Raw genomic sequence first — 25,775 nt, 5'->3', positions numbered from 1 at the left:
AATAAATAAAAAATATTTATAATTATAACAATTATTTAGAAAACTCGTCGTGATTTACCTATAATGTAATATGACACAGAATTTGGAATAGAAATTCCGGATTAAAAGCTGCCCAATTTTTACAAAATTTAAAATCATGGGATGAGATTTGCAATTAAGTAAAACATTTGGGGTGAAGAGGAATTCCAATTCAACCAGAATTTGCTGGAAGTACAAAACCCTGCAAAGCCCCTGCTCTTCTTACTAGCAAACACAAAGGAGTTCTTCTTCCTTGTTCTACTGAAACTTCAATTATTCTCCCTATAACTTTTCCAGAGAATCAAAACATCAAAGGAAGAATAAATAACTTATGGCTCCTGATGCTTCTGATGCCCTTGCAGGTTTATGATTTGTTCTACTTCTCGTTCTTAGTTGAAAAAGTAGGCCGACGCCCATATGGAATTTGGCCTTCTTCTGATGCTTTTTTTTTGGTTGCAGTGAGGGAAAAAGTTCAAAATTTCTTAAATGCTGCGCGGACCGGAAATTTAGACATCCTCAAGAGTAAGTAGCGCCAATTTCTAACTAGTACTTGCTTCATTCTTTGTTTATTTTCTTGTTTAATAGGGAGTTCTACTTCTAGCTTTTTTGTTTTTGTTTCTGCTTTTCTTATGGTTGTTGGATCTTTTCTTTTTCCTTGGCGAAAAAATAGAATTGGCCCAGCTGCTCGATGATGGAAAAGGGTTGGCCCAAACGGTAGCAGATATTAAGGATGCTAACAAGAGAGGTGCTCTGCATTTTGCTGCTAGGGAGGGTCAGACTGAGGTCTGCAAGTACTTGTTGGAGGAGTTGAAGATGGATGTTAATATAAAGGATGAAGATGGTAAACTGAATTATGGGCCTATACAGCACATCCTAAAAGTTCAAATGGCATATATAGAACTAGGCTATCACTTGGTTAAGGTTGAGTGGTTTCATACTTCATATCCTGCTTAGTGTTTGTAATGCAAAATTTTTGTTAATATTCAGGAGACACTCCTCTTACCCATGCTGCTCGGCAAGGACATACTGGCACTGCCAAATACCTTGTAGATCGTGGTGCTGATCCTTCCATACCAAGTGAATTAGGGACCACTGCACTGCATCATTCGGCTGGAATAGGTAAAATGTTATCCATTCTGAAGCAAAGTTGTGTGGGTTCAATTCCTACTCTGTCAATTATGGGTGTTTATTTTTCTTTTGGTGTTTCCTTGTTTTCATTTACAAACCCAATCTGCATAATCAGCCTCTTTACGACTGTCTGGGTCACTCTCTTTATTCCTGCTGTGTTTTGTCTGTCTATGTATGGTTGGTTGGACAATAGTAACTTGCTTGCCTAGTTAAAATTTCCCTCATGTCCAAAGCGGTTTTCTTATGTTTAGTCCACAATCCTTCTTTACAATTTTTCTTGTGATAATTTGGGGTCTACCATTGTAAAAGATGAAACTTTTGGTCTATTCTTAGCAGGAGGAATGCATAATAAGTGGATTGTTTTATTCTACTGTGTATGCTGGAATCTTGTTGCTTGATCTTTTTTGTGTTTCTTATTTTGTAGAAAGATTGCCTGTTTTTATGGCAATTCATTTTCACGTTTATTTCAAGAATTAAGCAAATGGTTCATTGAATCTAGAGAAGAAACTTCCTATCTATTCCTTTTTTGAGTATATGAATGACGCTGTATAGTAAGACCAAGTTAAATCAAGTTTTGAAGAACTGTGGGGCGTTCCGGCAAGAGGAAATGTCTTACTTCTATAGGGGGGGGGGGGGGATCCATTTTACTTCAATGGCTTTTATCCCAAGTTTATCATATACAATCTTTTTATTCATCATTTGCTTGCCAACTTTTTGACCATTAAGATTTTAGAGATTCTATGTAATAAAGTGTTTAGGTACTTTTTAGCCTTTTAATTTATTCTACTCCAGAAATCCTAAATTAAACCTTTTACTGAACCCATGACAAGAACCGCATCATACATAGCATATTTTATCTCAGATAATTGTAGAACTCCATTACTTAGGATGTGTTTGGTGAAAATATAGTATAATATGGCCTATTCCCAGATGTAAAAAATTGATGGTCAAAGTATATCTTGTTTGAATACTCTCTCCTACAGTACTGACGATGCCAGAAAATCAGAACTGTTTGCCTGCTATTCTTTTTACAGTGAAAAAGTTGTAGTTTTTTCTCCATATCAAAAACCAAAAATGGGATATCAAAAGTTTCAGAACATGAGCTGTTCCTGTTCTTTCTCCATTACTTCATAACTCTGAACTTATAAGAAACAGGATGAGTTACAATCCTAGTAAGAGAGTACAAAAACTTGTGCATGTCCAGAAATTTTAATATGCTAAGACATTTTACTCAAACCAATTAATTTCACATTAGCATACTCGAGCAAAACTTGCAAAGGTGTGGTGTAATACTCCATTACTTCCTGTTGCTGGTCATGCTTTTCAGACCAGTCAAGTCACGGCACGCAGGTCATGAACTCGATATCTATTGTGAAATGAAAAGAAAAAAATTAAGGATGATAAGTGAAGGACTACAAAGACTATCTTACTGGCGTATGAGTACATTCCCTACTTATTAAATATGCAAAATGCTAAAGAGACCGCCGAAGTCATGACTGAAAAAAAAGGGGCAGCTCTCTGTCTAGTTCATTTGTATACATAGTTTAACAACTTAACCAGAAACACAAATAAGAATCCCTACCTTGAGAAGGCTTCCACTCTAACCTACGGTGTCTTCTCGTCTTACTTTTCACCTTTTCCAATTATTGCTTTCCTTCCTGTTTCTTCAGCCTTTTTGTTTTATGTTGCTCCTTGTTTCCTGTTTTATTATCTGTCCACAAAGTTTGTGCTCTTGTCCTCTGAAGTGGCTTTTTACATTTTTGGGCCTAGTGTCACCCAATTTTGGCATCCTAAACTTCTACCAAACTGTAGTTTTCTGATTGATACGATAAATGTACTTAGGCTTACCAGGAAATTCTTGACTACCGAGGTTGATTAGCTTCATTAATGGTAATTGAACTTTAAGTACACAGAATTAGCTGAATTATAGACAACCTAACTAATCATGGTCTAACCAAGTAATTAGTGTCTAAGCACTTCGTCGAGTAGCTAATCTCCAGTTTCTCACTCTAATGATTACTCTTGCAGTAGTAGTTGGGGAAAAGATCAGAATGTCATATCAGCCGTGTTGTAACAGAAAACTGTGCTGGAAGATCACTTTAAAGCTAATGTTACCACCAGAAAGATTGTAACATTTACAATCTTGGATTAGATTGCGTGAAGTTTGTTTCTCCTATGTTATTTAGTTGTTTCAAAGACCAAATTATTAGATTTATAATGCTTACAGAGAAGCTAGCAACCTTGTTAGTTTTGAATGTGTTCATGTAGAAGACCGATTATTCTGAGATGCTGTATTTAATATAGTTATTGTTGAAGTGTCTGAATTTATCTTGGGGGCATTTTCATCAACGATACCACCGATCTTACTCTGCCTTTTATTTTATTGTTCTTTTTCATTAAGTCAAACCTTAGAAATTTGATGGTTTTTTCACCCTTGCAGGAGACATTGAGTTGCTAAAAGTCTTACTTGCCAAGGGTGTTAATGTTGATTTACAAAGTGATGCCGGTACTCCACTTATATGGGCTGCTGGTCATGCACAGAAGGATTCTGTCAAAGTGCTGCTCGAACATAATGCCGACGTAAGCTAAATGCTGCATTAACTTGAAAAGGTTTCCCGAAGGGAAAGAATTCAGTATTTTTGTGTATTAATTATTCTATCATGTTTCTTAAAGATCATAGGAGGAGCCTGTGTGTCTACCACAAATGTATCTTAAAGGTAACACCTTAGAGACAGATGATAAGATGTCTTAACTGGATTTGTATGACACAAATAAAGGTGAAGTTAAGATGAAATTTTGTACTTTGTGTCCTTTAAACTGCTTGTTATTGATATGTAAAGTAAGATTTCATGTCAAGTATGACTTCATATAGCATGATCTACCTCCACGTCAAACATGTCTTTCTAGGTATGATGGACCTGCTGTGAACAGTGTATCGCGTACCTAAAACAAGTTGCATAATGTCTCCATTAGTTTGAAATGTTTGAATTTTTTAATTCTGATCAAAAGTGCATGATAGTCGTGGAAACTGGCAGGCAGGGTACTGTTCCATGTGCTTGAAAGGACCAATCTACCATTATGTGTTTCCACCCAAGTAAATGCAGCCAGACATGCTTTACCAAATCTTTTAATGATCTGGCCTTTCTCAAACTCTGGTGCTTGCTGAATATGTAAGCCTTACTGTAAAAATGACGGAAAACTTCCCCGGACAGACATAATGATCTGGAATCTCTCACTATGTTATAACATGAATGGATAATTCTGACCATCGATTTTAGTTCTCTATTACTAACTCTATTAGAGACATTGTAAACTTCCTCATTTCCCTTTCTAAGACTATCATATGAAATCAAGGAATAAAATGTTTCATTTTTTCCTTCTTTCACTTTGAGTTTATCTGATCATGCAAGATGTTATCTTTTATCTAACCGAAAATAGGTTTGGATTTTGATCTTTTATCTGCTTTTGTTGCAGCCAAATGTTAAAACTGAAGATGATATTACTCCTCTGTTATCAGCTGTTGCAGCAGGTTCATTAGCATGTCTGGAGTTGTTAATTAAGGTAACTTGTGTTTCCAGTTGTCTGTAGGCTATTAAACTATTTCAAATATTAAGATCAAATTTCAGAAATGGGTGAGTGTTAGGTTGTGTTTGGTGAAATAATCAAGCTGGTTCTTTTGGCCTTGAATTCAGTTAATATAAGCTAAAATCTGTTTGTGATATATCTGCAAGAGATTTTCAGATGAGCCCAATTGCAACTGATTCTTCTTTTTGCTTCCTCGAAATCAAGTTTAGAGTGCAAGCAGTTGAGTGTTGCGAAAACAGTTATTATTGACTTGTTAATCTCTCTCTCTTATAACAATTAAGATGGAAATACTGCTTTAGATTTGAACCCCTCTGAAAATAGGGATTGACAAATAGGCCCGTGTTAAGGAGTTGTGCAAGCTGTTGAGAACTGAGAAATTTCCTATTCATGGAAGTACTGTTATATTTTTTTGCCTGCACTCTTCGGTCATGAATTAAAATTTCCTTTTGATATCACTCAAGAAGTCATAAATTTATATTGTTCGCCCTTTATCTATTCTCTATAATATCAAACTCCATTTGTAAGCTCTACCTTTTCGTTTCATATAGGCAGGTGCAACGGTGAATGTTACGGCAGGTGGAGCGACACCTTTACACATTGCTGCTGATGGTGGCAGCCCAGAAATCATAAACTGCTTATTACAAGCTGGTGCTGATCCTAATGCCACCGATGAGGTAAAGCTGTCAAATTTCACATGCCTAAGTTTTTCCATTTGATTGTTGCTATGAATTAGTGGATAGAAATATCTGTTCTCTTTTAATATTAACCTTTAGAAGATTATGTAAAGAGATAATGCTGTCATGCTTCAATTTATGGTTCTCTTATGTATATGCTCGTTCAAGATTCATATGTTGATAGAAAGGACACATCTGTAGTTAATCTAATCTCATATTCCCTATATAGAGAGTGAATGAAGAAGGTGTAGAGAAAAAGGATTCTGTTTCTATGTATCATAATGAGCAGTAAATCATTAGTATTCATGAACAACTGTGTGCCTAACTGGAAAGTTTGAACTCTCCCAAGAATCTGGGATCAGATCTCTTTAGGTCATGAATCACCTAATCTAAAAGGTGAGAAGTGAGAAGATGAATCATAAGAACTATACACTATATAGTTGCTGTACAGAGGATAAGTTTACAGATTTCTGACAGAAGGTATCATAAAATTTTTACTTGATGAGTTTGTTTTATTCTGTTCTGGCTGAAAAACATATCTAGGCACAGAAGTGAACCTAGGCATGTAGAAGTAGAACGGCGCTGCATGCATCTCAATGGAAATTCACAACCAGTTGTACCACATTGTTTATTTGCACGTACGACGGACTTATATTTACTGTAAGTTGGCTTCAGTTTCATAGAAAATCTATTCAAGCTGTTCAACCATGAAACATTAAGACCTTATTCATATTTCTAGATGTCAAGGTAAATAAACTATTGGATTAATGGTGTTTACCTTTATCAAAATTCCAAAACTTGGTTAAAGGTCTAAATTAGTGTTCTTACATTGTCTGAGATTATCATATATACTAAAGCAATTTTTCTTAGTCTAGTTGAATTTGGCCACATGAAATAAGGTGAGAAGTGCTGCAACAAGTACATTTTTACCAGTTCTTACGTTTTTTTAAGGAGTTCACTTGGGAAGAATGAGGTATCTTGAACTATGTTACCATTGAAATCTTTGAAGTACATCTTATATAGAAGTTTCTTCATTCTGCAGGATGGATTCAAGCCAATACAGGTTGCAGCTGCAAGAGGAAACAGGGTGGCTGTTGAGATTCTTTTCCCTGTAACATCGCCACATGCTGACATACCCGAATGGAGTGTTCATGGAATCCTTCAATACATGCAACATGAAACAGGAAGAAAAGAGGTAGCTAGTTCATTACTCTACTATGTTTGGAAGAGGTGATATTTTTTGTTATATATATTATGGGGAAGTCATAGTTGAAATGCTCGACTTTCTAGGCGTTGGCTATTCTAATATATACTAATTATTCCAAAAGGTAAGATATTTTCTTTTCTGGCGAAAAGAGCTTTACTTTATTTTTTTCTATCAACAGATATTGATTTTGTTTCATGGTCTAGAGTATACCATACAAATTGCCCTAGAGTCAATTAGTTGTGTGTTTTACTTGTGTTAGTGTTCATTACATTTTATGCGGTTGCTATGTAACAAATGCAGGAAGAAAATGAAGTACCAAAGGACTCGAATCAACTGAAGGATATTGCATCCCCAAAGCAAGATGTGCCTGAGGTCTTTCTTGAATGCACTCATCTCTGTTGTTGATCAAGATGCTTTTTTTTTGTGTCGTCCTTTAAATTGCTATTGCAATTTCTTTGATCTACATATGATTTATCTCATGTATTAATTGCACATTTTTCTTGTGATCTTTTCTGTCTGAAGTCCTATTAGTCTCTGTATTTACATCCTCATTGATGGATTATTGTGTGTCTTTTTTTTTGGGTTGGGGCGGGGGGGAGATAATTGGTAGGGCCTTCAACTTGACCACTCTTGTGGATTCAATTCTTTATTGAGCATTGTGCAGAACTACAAGAACAAGAGGAAGATGATAAAGTTTCTAAGAAAAGTAAATAAAGAAGAGATACCTTCTTTTAGCGTTGGAAGGTTAAGCTTCTTTTTGCATGTTCCTTCCCCCATTTCATGAGAATAATGCTCAAATTATAGACGCGCCCCCATCATTCTTTCTTGAGTTTTCAAAGCCCTTAGCTCCTTTGTAACAATCTCATTCATGTCAGTTCCATTATTTTTCCGAGAGCTTTTTGCATGATTGAATGGTTTAGGCCATTATGTAACCGAAAACTCTATGGAATTCAAGAATCTGCACTACCGAAAATGTAAATTAGGATAGTACAGAAGATCCTTACAGTGGGTTAATTAGTGACTCCTTAAGTGGCACCAAATTTCTGTTATTTGGGCATGTATATTATCAGTTAGGAAGAAGAAGGAACATTTTAATCCTTGTTTCTAATTTCACAATTGGGTGCATCAGCATGGTCAGTGAATACCAGTAGAACAGATGGAACCAATTTTATGGGAACAGATGCGTCAACATGTAGGCATATGCAATAAAAAGGTTCCTATTTTAAATATATTAATGCAATACTTTTGTGCTTTCTGTTTGTGAAAGACACATTCTTGTTATTGGAAAAAGATGTAAGCAGGTCATACATGTTCATAGAAATGTTTAAATGGAAAATGAGAAAATAAAAAGTGGTGTTAAAAGAAAATTCATTCAGTACAATAGAGACCTGATTATAGGTGATGGAAGTTGTCAAATCTACTATGAACCTTGGGCAATTACTTTCCTACTATTTTTCAGTTTATATTTTGTTCCCTTTTTCTCCTCCCTGAGAACCAACTTTTTCTAATATTCGTTGAACTTCTTTTGCCCTTTTATCAAATTGTATGTTGTGCCAAAGTATCCTTGCATGTGGTGTGGCATGTCCAACATGTGTCTTTTTCGTCCTACTTAATGTCAATGTGTTCCGAAGTTCAACATATTGTGTCCTTGTTACATCTGAGATCCAAAAAATGATGTACTAGCATTTCCTGTAGGTTTGACTTCACTATTGCCACTACTAGAACAGCCTTCATGCTTCACATGTATGTCTTATGTGACAGATTCTCAGCTTTTACATATACACCTAAAATTCAGTGGCTGAAAATTCTTTGAAAAGTTTTATGTAAATATTGGTATCTTAAATGCGGGCCTAATGACCAAATTACATCAGTAAACCATTCTCATGGCATCATCTTGCAATGCAAATGATTGTTTTTCAGCTGTTGATACTTGTTTTTATCTGCAGATATTCTAACTCTGTTTTCATTCTGGATGTATTCATTGATTTGAACCTTCCAGTTCCAGGTGTCTGTTGAAGCCAAGAAGAAAGCAGCTGAAGCAAAGGCAAGGGGAGATGATGCTTTTAGGAGGAAAGATTTTATGGCTGCAGTTGATGCTTATACGCAGGTTCATATTTTGTCCATTTGCTAGTTATGCATATAATTATGTTGCTTCCCCCACTGGATGCTTTTAATTTCCTTTACTAAAAGTGGCTTAGTATATAAATTATTGTATTAAGGGTCCCACATCTCGCTTTCTTTAGCCATTGTTCCTATGGGCTCTTAATGGAGTTTTGAATGGAGTCCTCAGTTCCTTTTCAAACTGTGAACTGCTTCTCTACCAAGTTGAACATGAAATTGGGCTGTGAACCCTGTGCAAAGACTGGTATCTGATTAGTACAAATGGTTAAGTTGCCATGCTTTGTTTTCCCTTCATATTGGGTCCTACACTTTGTCCTATGGTTGAAGAGGATGCCCCCATACTGATAGCATATTGTCTTTGTGTAGTACTTGGTTTGTGGAAATGTGTTGGTCTGTACTACCAGCAGTCAATTCCACTCACCTTAATGAAATATAGTATGATTTATATTGCAGAATGAGACAATGATGACCCTGAGCCACAGAATCACCAAATATATATAGTTATATTTAGGACAATTGAAGAATTAGAAAAAGTCATGCTATCATATGGCTATCTGCGATTAATTATTTGAACAAACATCTTCAATTTCAAAGTCAATTAAGTGTATTAAGAAAATAACATTAAACAAGAAATAAGTTGCTATACATAATCAGCAATTGCCAACACCATCCATATGGATCAAGTGCAGGTCCAAACTTATTAATACATGGAAATGAGACAAATTCAAATCAAGAAGTTACTTCGCAAATGATTTATAGAACTTTATTGAAATCAGAATGTGAAAGAAAAATTTTTAATCTTAACAATGGATACTGTGATCAATGCAGCTTGTTCGGCAGGAGTCCGGCTAAATGGATAGGCATGTTCAAACAAACTTTCTCCAATGGTTTGTATCTGCTAGCTTGTGTAGAAAATCAACTAAGGAAAATTGAAAGCCTGAACTGAATCCCCAATAGCTGTGCAATAGTTCATAGTCAAATTCTGAGAGCTGAATAGAGGAATATAACTAATTGATGTCTAAGTAACCAATTAGTTAACCTTGAGGTTGTACTATATGATCAGTAAGATGGTTGTGCTTTTTATCTCTTTCTTGGAAAAAGCTCATCTCCCTGAAAATAAACAAAGTCTCCTTAAATTGGTTATGAAGAAAAATGCTTTAGAAATTCGTAAATGCATAATTAGATATTCTCTAAGAGGAAAGTAAAAGTAGGGAAGTGAAAGGAACCACTTACCTCAAAACCTACAATTCATGATGTTGGGGAAGGTTCATATGATTTCAGCAGCTTGAACATTATTGGTCAAATCCTAAAATTGAATTTATAATATTGATAATTAGCATTAGATCTTAGATAAGTGCCTATCAGAAGCGGTTTCGATAATATTGCATCTTATTATCGGTCTAAAATTGGAATTTGGGTCATTGTTGGATTGTTAATTTATTGTATCTCTCTCTCTCTAGAAAACCTAAATGCATGGAATGCGAAGAGGAAATTCTGCAATTGTGTCTGTATTCACATGAAACAATTTTGACCCTGCGTCCAGCGTGTTGTTGATTCGCTACACTTGCGTTTTAAAGCAGAAACTTTCAGGAACATATCATTGCTAATGTGCATGCAAATTGTTATGCTAGTCTGGGACTAAAAATATATATGATTCCAACTTTGCTAGACTCACTTAAAGTTTTTGTAGTGTGCATGTTCATTGTTATTTTGGGCTGGGTTAAAAATTTCACCTCACTTGAATATGGAAAATTCAAGGTAGGATGAAGCATTTCCCCATGTTTATTTAGTCATATAATTTTTAAGAACCCATCAATTTTTTCATGGTTTCTTGTACATTAATTTAATTGATTATAGTTAGTCTGGTTATTTACTTATTCCACATTTCATAAATTTGTTTCCAAAGTTGTATTTATTTACTCATGTCCATATTTCCTAATTTGTTCGCATAGTTGTATTTATTTTGTATGGTAAACAATAAGAGTACTGTGATTATGTTTATCTCAGAAGGAATTTTGGACCTAACAACAAAATGTGATAATTCTAGATTTATCCTTGAGCTGGATTGCGTAGAAATTTTGGTTTAGGTTATTGACTTGGTTTTGTTCTTTTGATGAATCTGCAGGCTATTGATTTTGACCCAAGTGATGCTACTTTGCTTTCTAATAGAAGTCTTTGCTGGATTCGTCTTGGACAAGCTGATCATGCTTTAGCTGATGCAAAGGCATGTAAGGCTCTTAGGCCAGATTGGCCCAAAGCTTGGTATCGTGAGGGTGCTGCTCTTCGACTATTGCAGGTGATATATCATCCTTTAAACGCAACTTATGAAATATCTGATCTTGGGATTTCTCTCTTTTTTTCTTCTTTTGAGTGTTTGAATCAGCATATTTGTTTTAACAACTATTATACTTCATTTTGCAGAAGTTCGAGGAGGCAGCCAATGCCTTTTATGAGGGTGTCAGGCTTAGCCCTGAGAATATGGAGCTTGTAACTGCTTTCAGGTTATAGTCGCATATTTTTCATATCTAGATTTGTTGTCTTTCTAAATCTTTATAGTATATATAAGGTTTTCTTAAAGTTGAACCTGAAAAATAACCAAACAAGAACTTGCTAGTTCAACTTCTTTTCGAAGAGCATAGTTGGCAACGACACAATTGCATCTGTTGTTTCTTAATGCATTTATAGGCTACAACAATTATGTGCAGTACTACTTATGGAATTCTGACTCACTAGAAAGGAAAAAACTGTTGGATCCCAGGGTGTATGCGTTAAGTTTTAGGAGAGTGATTTAGTGAGAGACAAAGGCTTTTCGATGTTGAGAGGAGTACAACGAAGTCTCCCTTGAAATAATAAGTTAAAAATGGTATTAGAGTAACTAGAACTATGTTAAGGTAAATGACGTCACATCTTTGCGTCATGTATCCTTTGAACACTGAAATGCAAAAGATCATACATCATTGATAGAATGCTCATCAAAAGGCCACTTTTTTAGAACAAGAATATAATTGTCTATCAATCACCTATATATTTTCCTGGAGTGCACAATTGATAATGTAATGCTTTCAGGTTAATCATCAGACAGAAAGTAACTTTTTAAAATCGGTGTCAAACAGATAACACCAAGAGTTGGGTGTTCTGGTGCAAAGCTATTTAAATATATGCATTGAGCTTTCAGTTTATGACTTGTATGGTGTTCAATGTTGCAATTCTTCGACTTGGGGTCAAGAATAAATGCAATTCTTGGTTTATTCTATCAACCATATCTATGTGATTGATAGGATGCTGATTACTCCAATTGCATCATTGCAGGGAAGCTGTAGAAGCGGGAAGAAAGTTTCATGGTACACAACAGCCAAAATCTTGATATATAATAACATCAGGAACAATGTAGTATTATCGTGCTAATTGCATTGGGCAATTGCCATTTAATTTTGTTACTGAATCAATCCTTTTAATTTTATTTTTTCCTCATATTGTTCAATCTAGTATGTTGCAGGGACACAGTTTTATCAGTGGACATGATTAGAATTGTTTGGTTTCCTTGAGATTTTCAAGTATTCGGCATAGCTTTATGTCGTATTTGTATCAATTGTGCAACTAAACGAATGTGTATCTTCAAGTGAGCATTGATGAAAATTTGAGATAAATGTGGTTTTTTTAAACTACTAGTAAAATAAATGAGTGTTGCACATGATCCATAATTTTAATTTTTCAATATTGATTTTTTTATACGTAAATAAATAAAAGATTGTAATGAGAAAATTTTGATGAAAATATTAATTTTTGAACTTGATTATTAAAATTGAACTCCAATTCAATATTTATACATTTGGTGCTGCAAATGGATGGTAAAGATGATCGTAATGGTGAGGAGACAAGCTTTCAAAAACTCTTTCTAAAAGTTAAAAAAGCTTTTAGACTTTACATATAACTTTTTAGAAGTTTATCCAAACTTTTATGTTTTCTAAAATTTTGCACCCATAAACTTTCATATTTATATACAATATTCTATTTTTTTAACATTTTTAATTTCATATTGTATTTATGGTGCTATAAATATTATCTTTTATTCTGTCGTAGGCTCTTGGTCATTTTGGAAGTTATTTATATACATATATATATGTTTTGATTTTTTTAAAATTAAATAAATACCTTATCAATATATGATATTTGAAATTTAAAAACATTAATCAATGTGCATAGCGTAAGAGATGGAGTCGAAAATACACCAAAAAAATACTTTTTCTTAATATATAATAGTTAGATATTTTGAAAAATTACTAAAACTCACCGTGTGCACTTCAGTTAGTCTCAAATAGACTTTCATTTAATGTTTATAGTGAAAATTCGTCAAAATATCATTTGAATTATAAATTGTAATTTTATATATATTTTAAATTGTTTAAAATATTTTTTTAGATTAATATATTTTATGAATTATTTATTTTGTCACTTTTCAATTCTTTTATAATATTTTTCATAAGAAAAAACAGCAAAGTTTTTAATGACACCGTCCAGAAGTTATATAATTATTTTTATTTTGAGGTAATATTTTTAATTTTCAAGGCAAGTCTGAAAAACCCATCTTGCAATAATATACAAAACACCTAAAGACACTGACATTTCAGTTGTAAATCTCCGCCGCAGCGGCTGAGCTACGATCGGAGATGAGCGGCCCTGTTCTTGATTAGCATTCCGGGGGTTGTTACAATTCCCTTCTGCACTTCTCTATCCCTTTGCTTCCGAGTCCCCAGAAACAATGCCTCTGAACTCAGCCTCCCCTTACGGCGCCTTGCCCTCCGCGAAGCCGCAGCTAGTCTCCCGGGCTCGATCCCTGTACGCCGCCCGCCGTCCGTGGCGGCTGTTCTTCGACATCTCTGCTTTCTCGCTTCCCTTCAGCTACGCCGAGGCAATGTCACGAATCCGCCAAAACTTCAACCATTTCCGCGTCAATTACGCTCTCATCGTGCTCACCATCCTCTTCTGCAGCCTCGTTTACCACCCCATCTCCATGATTGTTTTCCTGGTCGTTTCTATCGCCTGGATTTCCCTCTACTTCAGCCGCGAGGACCCACTTCTCCTTTTTGGGAGAATCGTCGATGACCGTGTTGTTTTGCTGGTCTTGAGCTTGGTTACTGTGGTAGCATTGGTGTTTACTCACGTTGGATTGAATGTCCTTGTGGCATTGATTGTTGGGGTAGTTCTGATTGGTGTTCACGCTGCGTTTAGGGGTACAGAGGATTTGTTCTTGGACGAGAGTGAGGCGGCCGAAGGCGGGTTGCTCTCGGTTGTGCGTTGAGAATTGGATCTTTGGGTTTGTGTTTCTAGATCTGGAGTGGGATTAAGTCCATTGTGATGCTAATCTATGTGTGAATTTTAGGTATAATTCAACAATTCTTTTGAAATTTGAGGTACTTTCCCCTTTTGAAATTTATGAATTTAGTAAACTGGCATTGACTTTGAAGGTTTTGTTGTGGGTTTATTGTAAGTTCAAAAAGATCTAAACTTTTCTTCCGAGTTTGCTAAAAAATGATGAGTCATCGCAGTTCCGATGGTAAAAAGGGGAATGCATTTGTTTATCCTTAGTAAAATGATTGGATCTTCTGATAACCTTATGTGAAGTCTGTCGTGAAGATTACTGCAGTGTTTGGGAAGATCAGAGCGGATTATATAGGAGAATGCTTGCTGTCGAACTTGGAAGGTGTATTTGTTGTATTTCTTCTTTGATTCTTCTATCCAACGGACAAGTTCGTTTACACTGATTTGCAGAAAATGTTATAGTGCTTTTTGTTTAATTGGGGCCAACTTAAGTTGTGTTAAGATCCCATGTTGTTTGATGTATGGTGCTTGTTACCTGATTGTCACGAACTTGGTGGTTTTTGTAGTAATTCTTGGCTTGATTGGACTTATTGTTATGCCGATTTGCTGACATTGGTTTTCCAGAATCTTGTTGTATGGTCGAGTATATATTTTGCGGTCTATCTCTTTTTGCATCATCATGAAATAGCTGCTTGTGATTAGCTCCGCTCACGGGGAATTCAAAAACAGAAATGATGCAACAACGTGAACGTTTTTACGGTGAATTGTTGCATTGACTTCAGAAGGGATCTGCCTTGTTCTTTATTTTCTTTTCCTTTTGGTTGGCTTGTGGCACTCCAGAACTCACTCATCCATTCCGGTGTACTTATCAGTGAGTTTATATGCTTGCTCCATTCAGTCTTTGAGATCTTGTGTTTGTGCTTGGGCAATAAGATTTGCAAGTAGCAGCTGCAGCTGCATCGTGGGATGTCTTAACCCCCGGAAACAGGAAGCAAATGTCTTGTGGAAGTTGAAGACAGGCCCACAAAATGATGAAATTAAAGTCAGTTTGAATGGGCTGAAGGTGCAGTGAAAAAATTCATTGGCTTCAACTACACTTGGAGAAGCTCTAAATATGACTTTCCCAACTCCCTTCTGACCATATATGATTCTTAGACAATGAATGAAGGAATAAACTGACTATTTGTCTACACTCTATGCTTTTAATTCGATGAAAAAATAAAAATAAAAATAAGGTGTCAAAAATGATCTCGTCAAATATTTTGTGATCGGATATGTAATTGCTTGTGAGAATTTTCCAAAATATTTTTCAAACATAATTCATTAAATATAATCATCATAATTCTTTTACTAAACTCTTTCTATACATCATATTAACGATTATCATTACATTTTATCTTACATCCAATTGCATATTAAGAAGAAAAAACTTTGTTTCAATTAAATGCAATTCATCTCATTTATTTTAACTGAGATGAGATAAAATGCCAAGCAATCATGCCCAGAGTTCTTATTCTTAGTTGGCATGGAATAGAACTCGAAACTTGAGAAGTGTAACGAAGGACTAATAACAGGGGTCAAAACACTTAAAATTAGAGACGCATATCAGCTAATTATCACTATAATTTGCTACTCATCAGACGTGTAAAGTTATGTGGCTCAGATGTGTAGAATACGTTGATGTGATGGCCCTGTTGTTCGGTATTGGCCTACTGCTATGGGCCCTATTTTTGGGCATTGCCCAGTCAGCAAGGTGGGAGAACTGGCTAGTTGGTCTGATATCTTTGTTGTCTGTCAAGTGTGCTTATGCTAGCAAGGTTTGGGTGTGCTAGGCTAAGCGAGTGAGGGGCGTCGCTTCTCGGCTTGGACTTGGACCTAATTTGGTCATTAAGATTGGAAAAATATTTGCGGTAGGTTTTCACATGAATTAACACACGAATGCTTAAGTTTATAAAGTATTTAAGATAGAATAAATAAAGAAATCAAGATAAAACATGAAATTCAGTAAGTTCAATATGTAAATATGAGTGTGAAATGTTGAAAATATGAAGAATAGCTTTGAAATTTGTGTGAAGAGTGTAGAAAAATAGAGAGAATTCAACTGGACTTTGTTAAACGAGCTTAGTTATCTTGTTGACCTATTTGGACCGCTATTTATAAAAGTGGGTTGTGAGAGATCTAAGGATCAATCCAGGGATGTTAAGATATCTCTTGGGATGTCTAGTTTATGGAATAATGGTTATCCCCCTGTTGACCATGTCATTTGGCCCCCACGCCAATAAGAAGAAATCTTGTCAGATCAACAACAAAATAAACTAAAATCAAGGAATTGATTACATGTGGTCTTCATCCAGCTAGATCCACTTGCGTGTGTGTACGTGCTGGCTCCCTTTCAAGGTAAGGTGGAATTTGATGTGTACAATAAAGTTGACGTGTTGGATGAATCTTAAACTTGCTGATATTAAGCTTGGATACCCCGGTACCAATGGGACAAAGGTTAGGCTGGTAATTCTTCAGTCAACTAATAGTGAGATGTTACGTAATTTGGGCCTAACTCCATAGAATGTTTTAGGTTGGATGTTATCCTTGGGCTTGGAAAATAAATGCTTCGCTTATCTTCACTCCCCCAACTATTTCAAGAAAAAACTACTTCAAGAAAGATTTTATAACTCATCATTTCCCTATTGTGCATTTTATGGTAATTCCCTGTAAATTTTATGCCAAAGGCTGGTGCATTAGAGGTAATTCTTGTAGATTCTTCACATCAAAGATGGATTAGAAGTCGTGGGAAAGAGAAACAGAGGCTTGGAGACGAAAGGTAACCTAAATTTCTTTGTTCTAGTGGCATGCTAATGCATGACAGTCTGAAAATATATATATTGAAAAGAAAGATGAATGTTGTAGTCTACTTTAGTGGTATAACCTTGACAGGTCTAATAATGAAAAAATTGTGCGCGAATGGCACCCGTAGTCAACTTGTACAGAAACTACACACTTATACAACAAAATCACTACATTCACAATACTCTAAAACCTACGGAAAAGAATACCAAACAGAAGAGAAAAGTAATGAAACAAAATAATCTCTTTTTCTGGACAAAACCATCTCAGAAACTCATATCTTCATTCTGCAGTTTGTTGACCCGGTGCAATGTGAATGCGGCAGAAAAGCACATATTGGCTCCAATAACGTGACATGTCTTATCATGAAAAAGTAATCACAGGGAAGCTATTAAAGGGAAGCCCGGTAAAGTTTCCCTTGGCGTTCCCTGTATGGATCGGCAGAGCTCGAGCACACATCTAATAAGACACTCTAGAAAGAGATTAGTGACATGGGATTTCCACTTACTTCTCCTTATTAAACAAGGTTCAACTGTGGTAACTCTGGAGGATTATGGCTTATCAAGTTTGCCCACAGATTTGCAAGAGTCACGAAATACTCCTTGTTTCCCCACATTACCATCGTCATGCCTGGTTCAGAAATGTCAAAAGGAGAGGAAAAACCATGAGGAGAACATCATTGAAAGACATTTGTAAGATCTAAGGTAGATAATCTAATACAGCCAACTTAGTTTAATGTTTAGCTGCGATGAAAAATGTAACACGGCCATAGTCTTCCTATAACTTCTCTTTTAACACCTGTTGAGTATTATCTAAGTGACAGCTTGAGTTCTAATAGAACTTTTAAGACTTGGTGTCTTCTCCCAATACTTAACAACAGCCACTTATATGGGAACTGACAATTTTTTGGTCTTAAAATGTCCAGAAGATGACACATATCATGCATTTTGCAATTAGGACATCTATACTTTCAGAATTTAGTCACACAGGTCAACTAGTGGAATTCATCCATATGTGGTAGCAAAGTACAGAGTCGCATTTTATGGACTAATAAGAGATCATGGAACAAGGAGAATAGAAGTTCTGAATTATTCGGGTTTGTCTACCTGGTGCCACTTCTGCAGTCAGCATCGACAGCCGACACAAAGATTTCTTTCCCATGAAAACATGGTTTTGAAGTACAAGTGCATCAAGACCAAGGATGTGTTTGATGGAACTCAATAATGATGTATTATTCGAAGCAGTTGGCCCTGATACACTTAAAAATGCTTCTTCAAGCCCTGAAGTTGACCACAAAGCATGGCATTCCTCTGGAAGAGCACAGACGGTTGGTGAGTCCACTGAACATGATAAAACCCAAGGCTTGAAAAGTTTGGCTGAAGCTCCAAGAATCACCACCACCCTGTATATCTCTCCAAGGGCTAAAACAAACTTCCTTCCTGTTGTCATTATTCTGATTTTAGAGAGGATTTAAAATGGAATGCAGGGTAGCCATATCGAGAAAAAGAAATGTGTTCTATTCATCATCTAATGTTCAATTATTTATAGCCAATAACAATCCACTATTCTTCACCTTAAATATCTGTCACGGAGGATAATGTTATTATGGAGTGGTTCTTCTCAACAAGATCACATAATACTTTAATATAGAGTACCTTGAGGATCAGATAGAAACTGAGTTTGGACATGCTTCTCCGCTGCTTGATTCCAAATCGAGGCACCATGCTTTAACTCTTGTGTGCAGACAGAAATCATCTTAGACCACATGGAAACATACATCCTTTGTTCCTCCAATGTTCCTATGTTTAAAATCTTAAGCATTGCAGTTGTATGTCTTAAAAGTTCCATAGCTGATGTCAAATCCTTCTCCGCCTATTGGACATCAAGATACAACATCATAAGCGGTAAAACGACCAGCATGCCAACACAGAAAGCAAGAGCTAATTTCCAGCAAGAATCAAATGAAAACGATTAAAAGAAAGATTCCAGTCAGTTGTTCCATAAAAAAACATTAAATTGAATATCAACAAAAAATTCTACTGCAAATTATAATCTGGTATTATATGCAAAATAAAATCCTGGAGTAATATCCATAAATCAATTTGAATCAGTTAAAGTTTTAAATACTATAAAGCATATAACTATTAGGTGACAGATCAAGGGGCAGAAGATGTACCAATAACAACTTCTGTGATAAGTGATACTCTGACTCAAGTACTTGAAACTGTGGTTCCAGCAAAACATCAACAAATTCCTTCAGATAACTATCTCGTGAAGGGTCATCCCCTGAATTGCTTTCTTCAAGAAAGACGTCCATTTGTTCAAGTTCCTGAGAGACCAACTACAAAAGATTGAGGACATCATGACATTATGTTCCATACCCACTGGACAAGAGCATAACCAAGCAATCTAATAAAAGTTTTTCATGCAAAGTGCAAGCTTGAAGAGACACTAATTAAATACTAAACCAAGAGATCAAAACTGTACACCAAGAAATGCACAGATCATCATCAACTCGCTGACTAACAATTTTTTTTTTAACTAATAGCATACAAGATCCAAAAGAAATGGTAAAAGCAAATAGAGTGCATTCGATACTACATAATACAACAATACCATTAGCCTCAAATCGAAAGATCATAATTGAACAACATTATTTGGCTTTCGCAATGAAAATGACAGTTCTTCAGTATTCATCATTCATATTGATTTTACTTTCCCAGTTTCCCTGGCAAAAGATGTTTCTAAGCAGTATTACCTGAAAAGAATCTTTCTACCCTTTAAGTTTTCTTCTGCTAAAAATCGGGCACACTAGCAATAAATTATGTTCCAAAAACATTTTGGTTTTAACTTGAAAGTGAAAACAAGAGGTACATTGGTGCTCTGCAGGAGTATATTTTAGATGCCTATTCTGGTCACCACAGTATATTTTGTTTCACAAATGTGAAATAATTTTCAGCAAATGTTTATACTCAGCAGGTGCATTTCCAGATCACCTGTCCAGTTTCTATTATCTTTCCCCTTTTGAGCCATTCAGTTCTACACGTCAGACTCTTATATGATCATCACAGCATATTTTTGCTGCAATTGCAAAATGATTTTTTGCCAAATTACACCCCGCAGTGTTTTATGGATTCCCAGATCACCTTCTAAGTCAATTCATTTCTTGTTCAGCAAAGCTAGTGCCAGAGAGTGCCTGTTTTCCAACTCTAGTGTTTGACGCAAAACAACAAGAAATGGTCCAAATCCAGCTCTTTGATCTATAGGGAACCGTTGGGATAATTTCTTCTTTCCTATATTCTTCCATCTCTAATTTGTGCCTGCTTCCAACAAAGTCTTTTGGCAACAGTTAACAACACCCATCAATTCTTTGTCCTCTTTCTATTTCTTTTCTCTTCTTCACCAAGGAATGGTCACTTGCAATGGTATTGATACCATAATAAATGCTTAATTTTATGCCATTTTTAAGTAAATTACTACAATACAATCCTCATGCTGCAAAACAATAAAGAGATTAAAGAAAAGAAATGGCAGTAGATCCAACCCCAAATTCAAATACTCACTTTTTAGTTACAGAAAACAGAACAAAGTTCAATTTGAAGTTTTTTATTTTTCAATTACCAAGAGACCAAAGCAAGTTTAGCAAGTCCATGGTGAAGATGATTTTAAATATTTCAGAGGGATGTTTCTTCCTTTCGTGAAGGAGAGATAAACTGCAGGGCTCCAGTCAGTATCTTTCTGAGGATTATTCAGCAACATGAAGGTACTTCATTAGATGCTTATTGACCGTCAAATTATGATGCATGGTCAACGTTACTGTATGACATTGATTTTTCAATCAAAAATTTTCCTCTAACATTCCATCTTATGCAGACACATAACCCCATGATCTAAAAGCTTCAATCATTTTCTCAAAACAAATCTACAAAGACTAGGTAGAAATTTTTGGATGTACTTCCAAAATTATTACCTCATGGTAGCAGCCTTTTTTCTTTTTTAAACACACACACACATGGTAGCAGCATTAAGCACACACTTGACAAGATGACTTCAGATAATAAAATATAGGAAAAGTTATTAAGCACTTATGAAATTAAAAAAGATTTCAGGGGAACTAGTTGTTTAGCAATCACAAAGTTGGAGCAGATCTGATCATTGTCCAAAATAAAGGAAACAGTACAATCATTTTTTTTACCAACTAAAAGAAAGGATATTTCAGGTGTGATGATCACAATTTATAAAACTAGAATCATAAAGGTAAATGATATTCTTTGTAACTTAAATTCCCGGGAACAAATCTAAAACTTAGAACCATCCATGGAAACGGACAAGCAGATGATTCACCTGGAATTCACTATTCCCTGCATCTTCACCAGAAAGAGCAGCATTACCTCGAGCTTGCTAATAAAAAAGAGCAGATTATAGTAAATTACCACTGATGCAGATAGATTGCTGAGAATGAAATGCAAGTGAGTAAAAATTTTGCTACTAAGCGTTGGTAAGAACACTTTTGAGCAACTTGATAATAATCAGAAGAGCAAGAAACTGCCTTTGCAAATACATACCTTTAGGCTTTCAATTTGGCATTTAGTGACAAAGCACAACTCTTCCTTTAATTTAGAATAGAAATCCAAATGGTTGTTCAGCTTCCGCCTGGAAGAAACACTCAGATGTGTATTTCCAACACTATACAGAGATACCTCAGAGTCATATCTTGTTTGGGAGGCATCCTTAAAATCCCATGAGTCATGATCGAGATGATCATCATCATTTACTCGATTGGGACTGGAAACTGCATTGGAGAGGCTCAACCGAGTTTTACTTGGTGTTTGGACAGTGCTTATCGAAGAAATCTGCTCAGTTTGGCTGTATAAGTTTGAGATAAGATCACTGATAGATATAACTGTGGTAGAAGTATGATTATTCCTTTGTTCAGAAGTCGACTGGTATGTACACACATCTTGAACATCTGAAGAACCATCACTTTCTGGCTCTTCATTTCCAAAAATAGAGAGTGGGATTGCGCCTTTGTGATAATTTAACACTCTATCTTTCCCCTATAAAGTAAAAAATGAAACCCAGTAAGATAACAACACGAAAGAAAATAAAGTTTGGCAGCCAAAATAAAGGAGCACAACATTTTTGAGCATGCAATTCAAAACTCCCTAGGCGGATAAAGATAACTTTTTTCCTTAAGTCAAAGTTAAAAAATCAAATAAAGCAGGCATCAAGCAAGGAGAGCCAAATTAAATATATATATATATATATATAAATATACACGTGGAAAATTTTGAAAATTACACAGAAAAGTAGACATTGAAGTAAGATAGCCAACAAAACATGATTAAATTCCAAGGAGAATGCTGGGTGAAGATGATGGATGGGTAGGAAGAAGTAATACAGACTCAGGTAAATATATATATACACACACATATAGTTGTTCTTTTAACAATTAGTAGGTTATATTCACAAAGAAGAAAATCGGAGGCCCTACTGAATATGCAGACAATAACGCAAAAACAAAAAGCACGTCACTTTGTAAAGGAGCAAGAAAATATAAACACGGAGCATTTTTGAGATACTTATCACATGCACCCTTAAATTTTAATGTACATAACTAAATATCTTGAAGCAGGCATGCACATTCTTTCAGATATTGATTAATCAACCAAGTATAACAGTTATTCAATAGAAAGGTTTATCAAGTGCTATACAAGAATTACTTCACCTGTTGTTCACCGAATGGTGCTGATACTGCATCTTTAGAGGGAGAAAGAACATCATTAGGGGGTACTTCCTGAAACAAGTACTAAACTTTACCAGAAACAATCTTGTGATGTGAACATTTAGTAACAATAAATAAGTGGATAAAAGATCAACTTACCAAAGGCTCTGATCCCATTTCTGCAGAAGCAGCAGTAAACTCTCCAAAGTCTTCATCAAGTTCTGCAATTCCCGCATCTGGACTATGGTCTAGCAGACCTTTAATATTATTTTGTTTGATATTTGAGTTTGTATTTGGAGTAAAACCATTTAGAGTTGCTATACTTGGCTGAATACCAAACAAATCCACTTCAGGCGAAGAGCTAGAAGTACCACTTGACGCAGCAAAATGATCAACTGATTCAGTTGACATTGTAAAGAAATTGATTGATCCGTTTGAAGTCCCAAACAAATTAAGTGAATTGTTTAAGCCACTTACAGCCCCTGATGAATATGCGCTTCTTTGAGAAACTTCATGTGCCCCGTTTTCAACCTTCAGATAAAATTCATCACATCAACAAAAACACAAGAAAAAGGAATGATGGATTTGTAAAAGAAAAACTGCTCCTTGTGTTTTAAAGTCAATTTTGACAGACTTTCCCCTTCCCAACACAAACCATCAAAATCTCCCTCTCCTTCACATATGCTCATTTGGCTTTGTCTCTTCATCTCAATCTTCAGAGGGAAAAAGTACATAATTGCTAGATACTTTTCCAAACAGTACAGAAACTTTTCCAGAGACAAACTTGTTATATGAGAATAGGACCAAACATATCCAGACAGAAACTTACCCCATGCTTGTGTCCAGTTTCTGCAGAAGCACCAGGAAACCCTCCAAAACCTTCACCTAATTCTGTGTTTCCAACATCTGGACTATGGTCTGATGGACCTCTGATGTCATTTTGGTTGATATTTGAGTTTGTTTCTGAAGTAAAACCATGTAGAGTTGTTGTACTTGGCTGAACACCGAACAGATCCACTTCCTGGGAAGTGCTCAAAATACCACTTGATGTAGCCAAATAATCAACTGATGCATTTGACTTCGCGAGGGAATTGAAATCACCATCTGCAGTCCCAAACAAGTCAAGTGATTCATTTGGGCCACTTACACTCCCAGATGAGTATGCACTTCTTTCAGAAGCTTCACGCACCGTGACATCAACCTTCAGATAAAATTCATACATTCAGCAAAGAAAACAGAAAAGACTAAGCAGATTACTTTAAAGATGTATCAATCTTGTTTCGGGCTGGAGCAAGCAATCATATACTCTAATTTGAAATAAGCTAGAATGTAACTCCACATAGCCTACAGTCAATTAATGCCTAGAGTCCAATTCAGAATTTAGATCAAATCCATAGATTGGCATGTCATGCAACTCCTGGAGTTCCAGCCATTGACACCTTGGACATTTCAAAACCCACTACAAATGACAAGGCAACTAAACAAGTACTTCCTTACAACTGAAATCTAATATAGCAGTGAAACTACCAGAATCTTTTCTTACATTAGTATTCACTTCTTCAGCCCTCGATTCTGAATATGCATCCTTAAATTCCCACCCATCATCCCCATCATCATCAACAGCAGTAGCAGAAGCATCTAACTGTCCATTCGTATCTAACTCTGAACTTGAGATTTGAACATTTGGAGCCATCGTGTTCAAATTATAGCTAAATCCATTAAGTTCCGGACTCCAGCCACGAAAAAGATCAATGTTCTTACTTTGATTGGGCACATAGGACTTAAAACTAAACTCGTCATTGTCGCTCTGGTTTGTGAGCTGACTGTGATCACTAATACCTACAATAGTATCCAAATCTACATTTTTCGACTCAACAACGGCTGATCTAGCCGCATCTTGATTTGAGATAGAATAAACTCCATTCGCAACTGAATCAACCCAGCCAGTGGCATTGGCACCAGGGGCCTTTTCGGGTTTGATCTGTGAAAATCCATTATACAGATCATCAAACCTAAACTTCTGCGAATTCGATACATCTTTAACAGCTAAAGTGGAAGTGAAATGCCCAGCAACTACACTGCTTTTTCCTTGATTAAAATCCCCAGCAACAGCGCTATTGTCTTCCTCCTCCTCAGCTTCCCCAAAAATTGATAGCGGCAAAGCGCCGCTGGGCTTCACCCACGAAGGCGGTGATTCTGATGGGTGATGTCCCTTGAGAGAAGGGTGGGAGGGTTCCGACTGCTGCGGAGATTTGACGAAATCGCCCCATTCATCATCATCATCTTCTTCTTCGTGGGGCAACGAATCCGGGGCGTTGGATTGAGAATTCGATTGAAAGGAAGCGAAAGCGAACTCTCCGAACGTCTCAGCGTCGTCGTCCTCCGCCATATGGAGAAGGACGCGGAGAGAGATGTCTCTTGGGTCGGGGAAAAATGCTATGAGCAGCAGGTCTGTATTGTGGACATTCAGTCGATAAATGGATCTATGGCCAATGGAGGACTTAAGGATCCACCCACCATGAAGTTAGATACACTTGAGTACTACGTAAGGATCCACCCGCCATTACTGTGTACATTATTCTGTTAGGGTAAATAACACCAACACCAACATGCCCCAAACCCAAATGCCTATGCTGTCCTTTTTCTCATAAAATAATAGCAACCCCTTTTCGATTCTAATACCTTGTTTGGTTTGATTTTCATTCATTGTCAATTTTCAATTTTTGAAACTGTGATAATGAGCAAAAATATGTATTTTTATTAAAATATTTTATTATTATTATCGTCTCAGTTATTACTTTTTTACATATTTGCATACACGTAATCATATTGTTACACACTACAACCAAGGAGCAAGAATTCGAAAAAGTAATTTCAAATAATTCAATTTTTTAAAAGTTGATCAAAGAGTTGCAGAATTTGTGGTATGTGGGTATACTAACGCACGACAATGCGAAGAAGACACATTCTCAATGCGCGCCACGTTGATGTGGACTGTGAACAACCTACCTGCTTATGAAATGATGTTTGGATGGAGTTCCACTTGTGTGATTCCAATTTATATGGAAGACACACGTGCATTCTATCTACAGAATGGTAGGAAGGCGTGCTACTTTAATTGTCATAGATAGTTTCTCCCCCGGACAATCCGTACCGT

The 25,775-nt window shown here is 36.0% G+C and overlaps 3 protein-coding genes across 5 annotated transcripts; 2 read left to right on the top strand and 1 right to left on the bottom strand.

Annotated features, from left to right (window-relative positions):
* Nucleotides 1-207: 207 nt before the first annotated feature.
* On the top strand, nucleotides 208-12,273 carry TPR10 (ankyrin repeat family protein). 2 transcript variants are annotated; one of them, XM_020696388.2, is made up of 13 exons: nucleotides 208-380; nucleotides 478-540; nucleotides 689-859; nucleotides 1,006-1,137; nucleotides 3,587-3,726; nucleotides 4,621-4,707; nucleotides 5,280-5,405; nucleotides 6,448-6,600; nucleotides 6,913-6,984; nucleotides 8,618-8,719; nucleotides 10,859-11,029; nucleotides 11,155-11,234; nucleotides 12,043-12,273. In XM_020696388.2, the coding sequence occupies exons 1-13, from the start codon at nucleotides 350-352 to the stop codon at nucleotides 12,095-12,097; spliced, it is 1,383 nt and encodes a 460-aa protein (XP_020552047.1). In that variant the 5' UTR covers nucleotides 208-349; the 3' UTR covers nucleotides 12,098-12,273. The 2 variants fall into 2 exon arrangements, with proteins under 2 accessions (XP_020552047.1, XP_020552046.1); XM_020696387.2 differs by having other exon boundaries at nucleotides 210-380; nucleotides 8,612-8,719.
* A 1,023-nt stretch (nucleotides 12,274-13,296) lies between these two features.
* On the top strand, nucleotides 13,297-14,678 carry PRA1.E (prenylated RAB acceptor 1.E). The gene has a single exon (XM_011089084.3). The coding sequence runs from the start codon at nucleotides 13,493-13,495 to the stop codon at nucleotides 14,030-14,032; it is 540 nt and encodes a 179-aa protein (XP_011087386.1). The 5' UTR covers nucleotides 13,297-13,492; the 3' UTR covers nucleotides 14,033-14,678.
* Nucleotides 14,679-16,909: 2,231 nt separating this feature from the next.
* LOC105168888 (uncharacterized) lies at nucleotides 16,910-25,240 on the bottom strand. Of its 2 annotated transcripts, none has more exons than XM_011089081.3 (10): nucleotides 24,162-25,240; nucleotides 23,448-23,819; nucleotides 22,778-23,149; nucleotides 22,622-22,690; nucleotides 21,459-21,950; nucleotides 21,238-21,294; nucleotides 19,070-19,234; nucleotides 18,549-18,765; nucleotides 18,000-18,332; nucleotides 16,910-17,523 (listed from the first exon to the last, which is right to left on the bottom strand). In XM_011089081.3, the coding sequence occupies exons 1-10, from the start codon at nucleotides 25,005-25,007 to the stop codon at nucleotides 17,411-17,413; spliced, it is 3,036 nt and encodes a 1,011-aa protein (XP_011087383.1). In that variant the 5' UTR covers nucleotides 25,008-25,240; the 3' UTR covers nucleotides 16,910-17,410. The 2 variants fall into 2 exon arrangements, with proteins under 2 accessions (XP_011087383.1, XP_011087384.1); XM_011089082.3 differs by having other exon boundaries at nucleotides 19,070-19,222.
* Between the last annotated feature and the right edge of the window lie 535 nt (nucleotides 25,241-25,775).

Source organism: Sesamum indicum, linkage group LG8, assembly GCF_026168435.1.
Source record: "Sesamum indicum cultivar Baizhima isolate 11 linkage group LG8, ASM2616843v1, whole genome shotgun sequence".
NCBI classification, from domain to species: Eukaryota; Viridiplantae; Streptophyta; class Magnoliopsida; order Lamiales; family Pedaliaceae; genus Sesamum; species Sesamum indicum.
Note: the sequence above shows the minus strand (reverse complement) of the source record. Positions and strands in the feature narration are given on the sequence as shown.

What these genes read in the sequence shown, in the direction of transcription:
- PRA1.E (XM_011089084.3), top strand. Translation starts at nt 13,493, where the DNA reads ATGCCTCTGAACTCAGCCTCCCCTTACGGCGCCTTGCCCTCCGCGAAG.
- TPR10 (XM_020696387.2), top strand. Translation starts at nt 350, where the DNA reads ATGGCTCCTGATGCTTCTGATGCCCTTGCAG. An exon ending in GTCTGGAGTTGTTAATTAAG is followed by an intron (nt 4,708 to 5,279) that starts GTAACTTGTGTT and finishes CGTTTCATATAG; the next exon opens with GCAGGTGCAACGGTGAATGT. An exon ending in CTGCTCTTCGACTATTGCAG is followed by an intron (nt 11,030 to 11,154) that starts GTGATATATCAT and finishes TTCATTTTGCAG; the next exon opens with AAGTTCGAGGAGGCAGCCAA.
- LOC105168888 (XM_011089081.3), bottom strand. Translation starts at nt 25,007, where the DNA reads ATGGCGGAGGACGACGACGCTGAGACGTTCGGAGAGTTCGCTTTCGCT. An exon ending in AAACTGGACACAAGCATGGG is followed by an intron (nt 23,150 to 23,447) that starts GTAAGTTTCTGT and finishes TTTTATCTGAAG; the next exon opens with GTTGAAAACGGGGCACATGA. An exon ending in CAGGGAATAGTGAATTCCAG is followed by an intron (nt 19,235 to 21,237) that starts GTGAATCATCTG and finishes AATCTTTTGTAG; the next exon opens with TTGGTCTCTCAGGAACTTGA.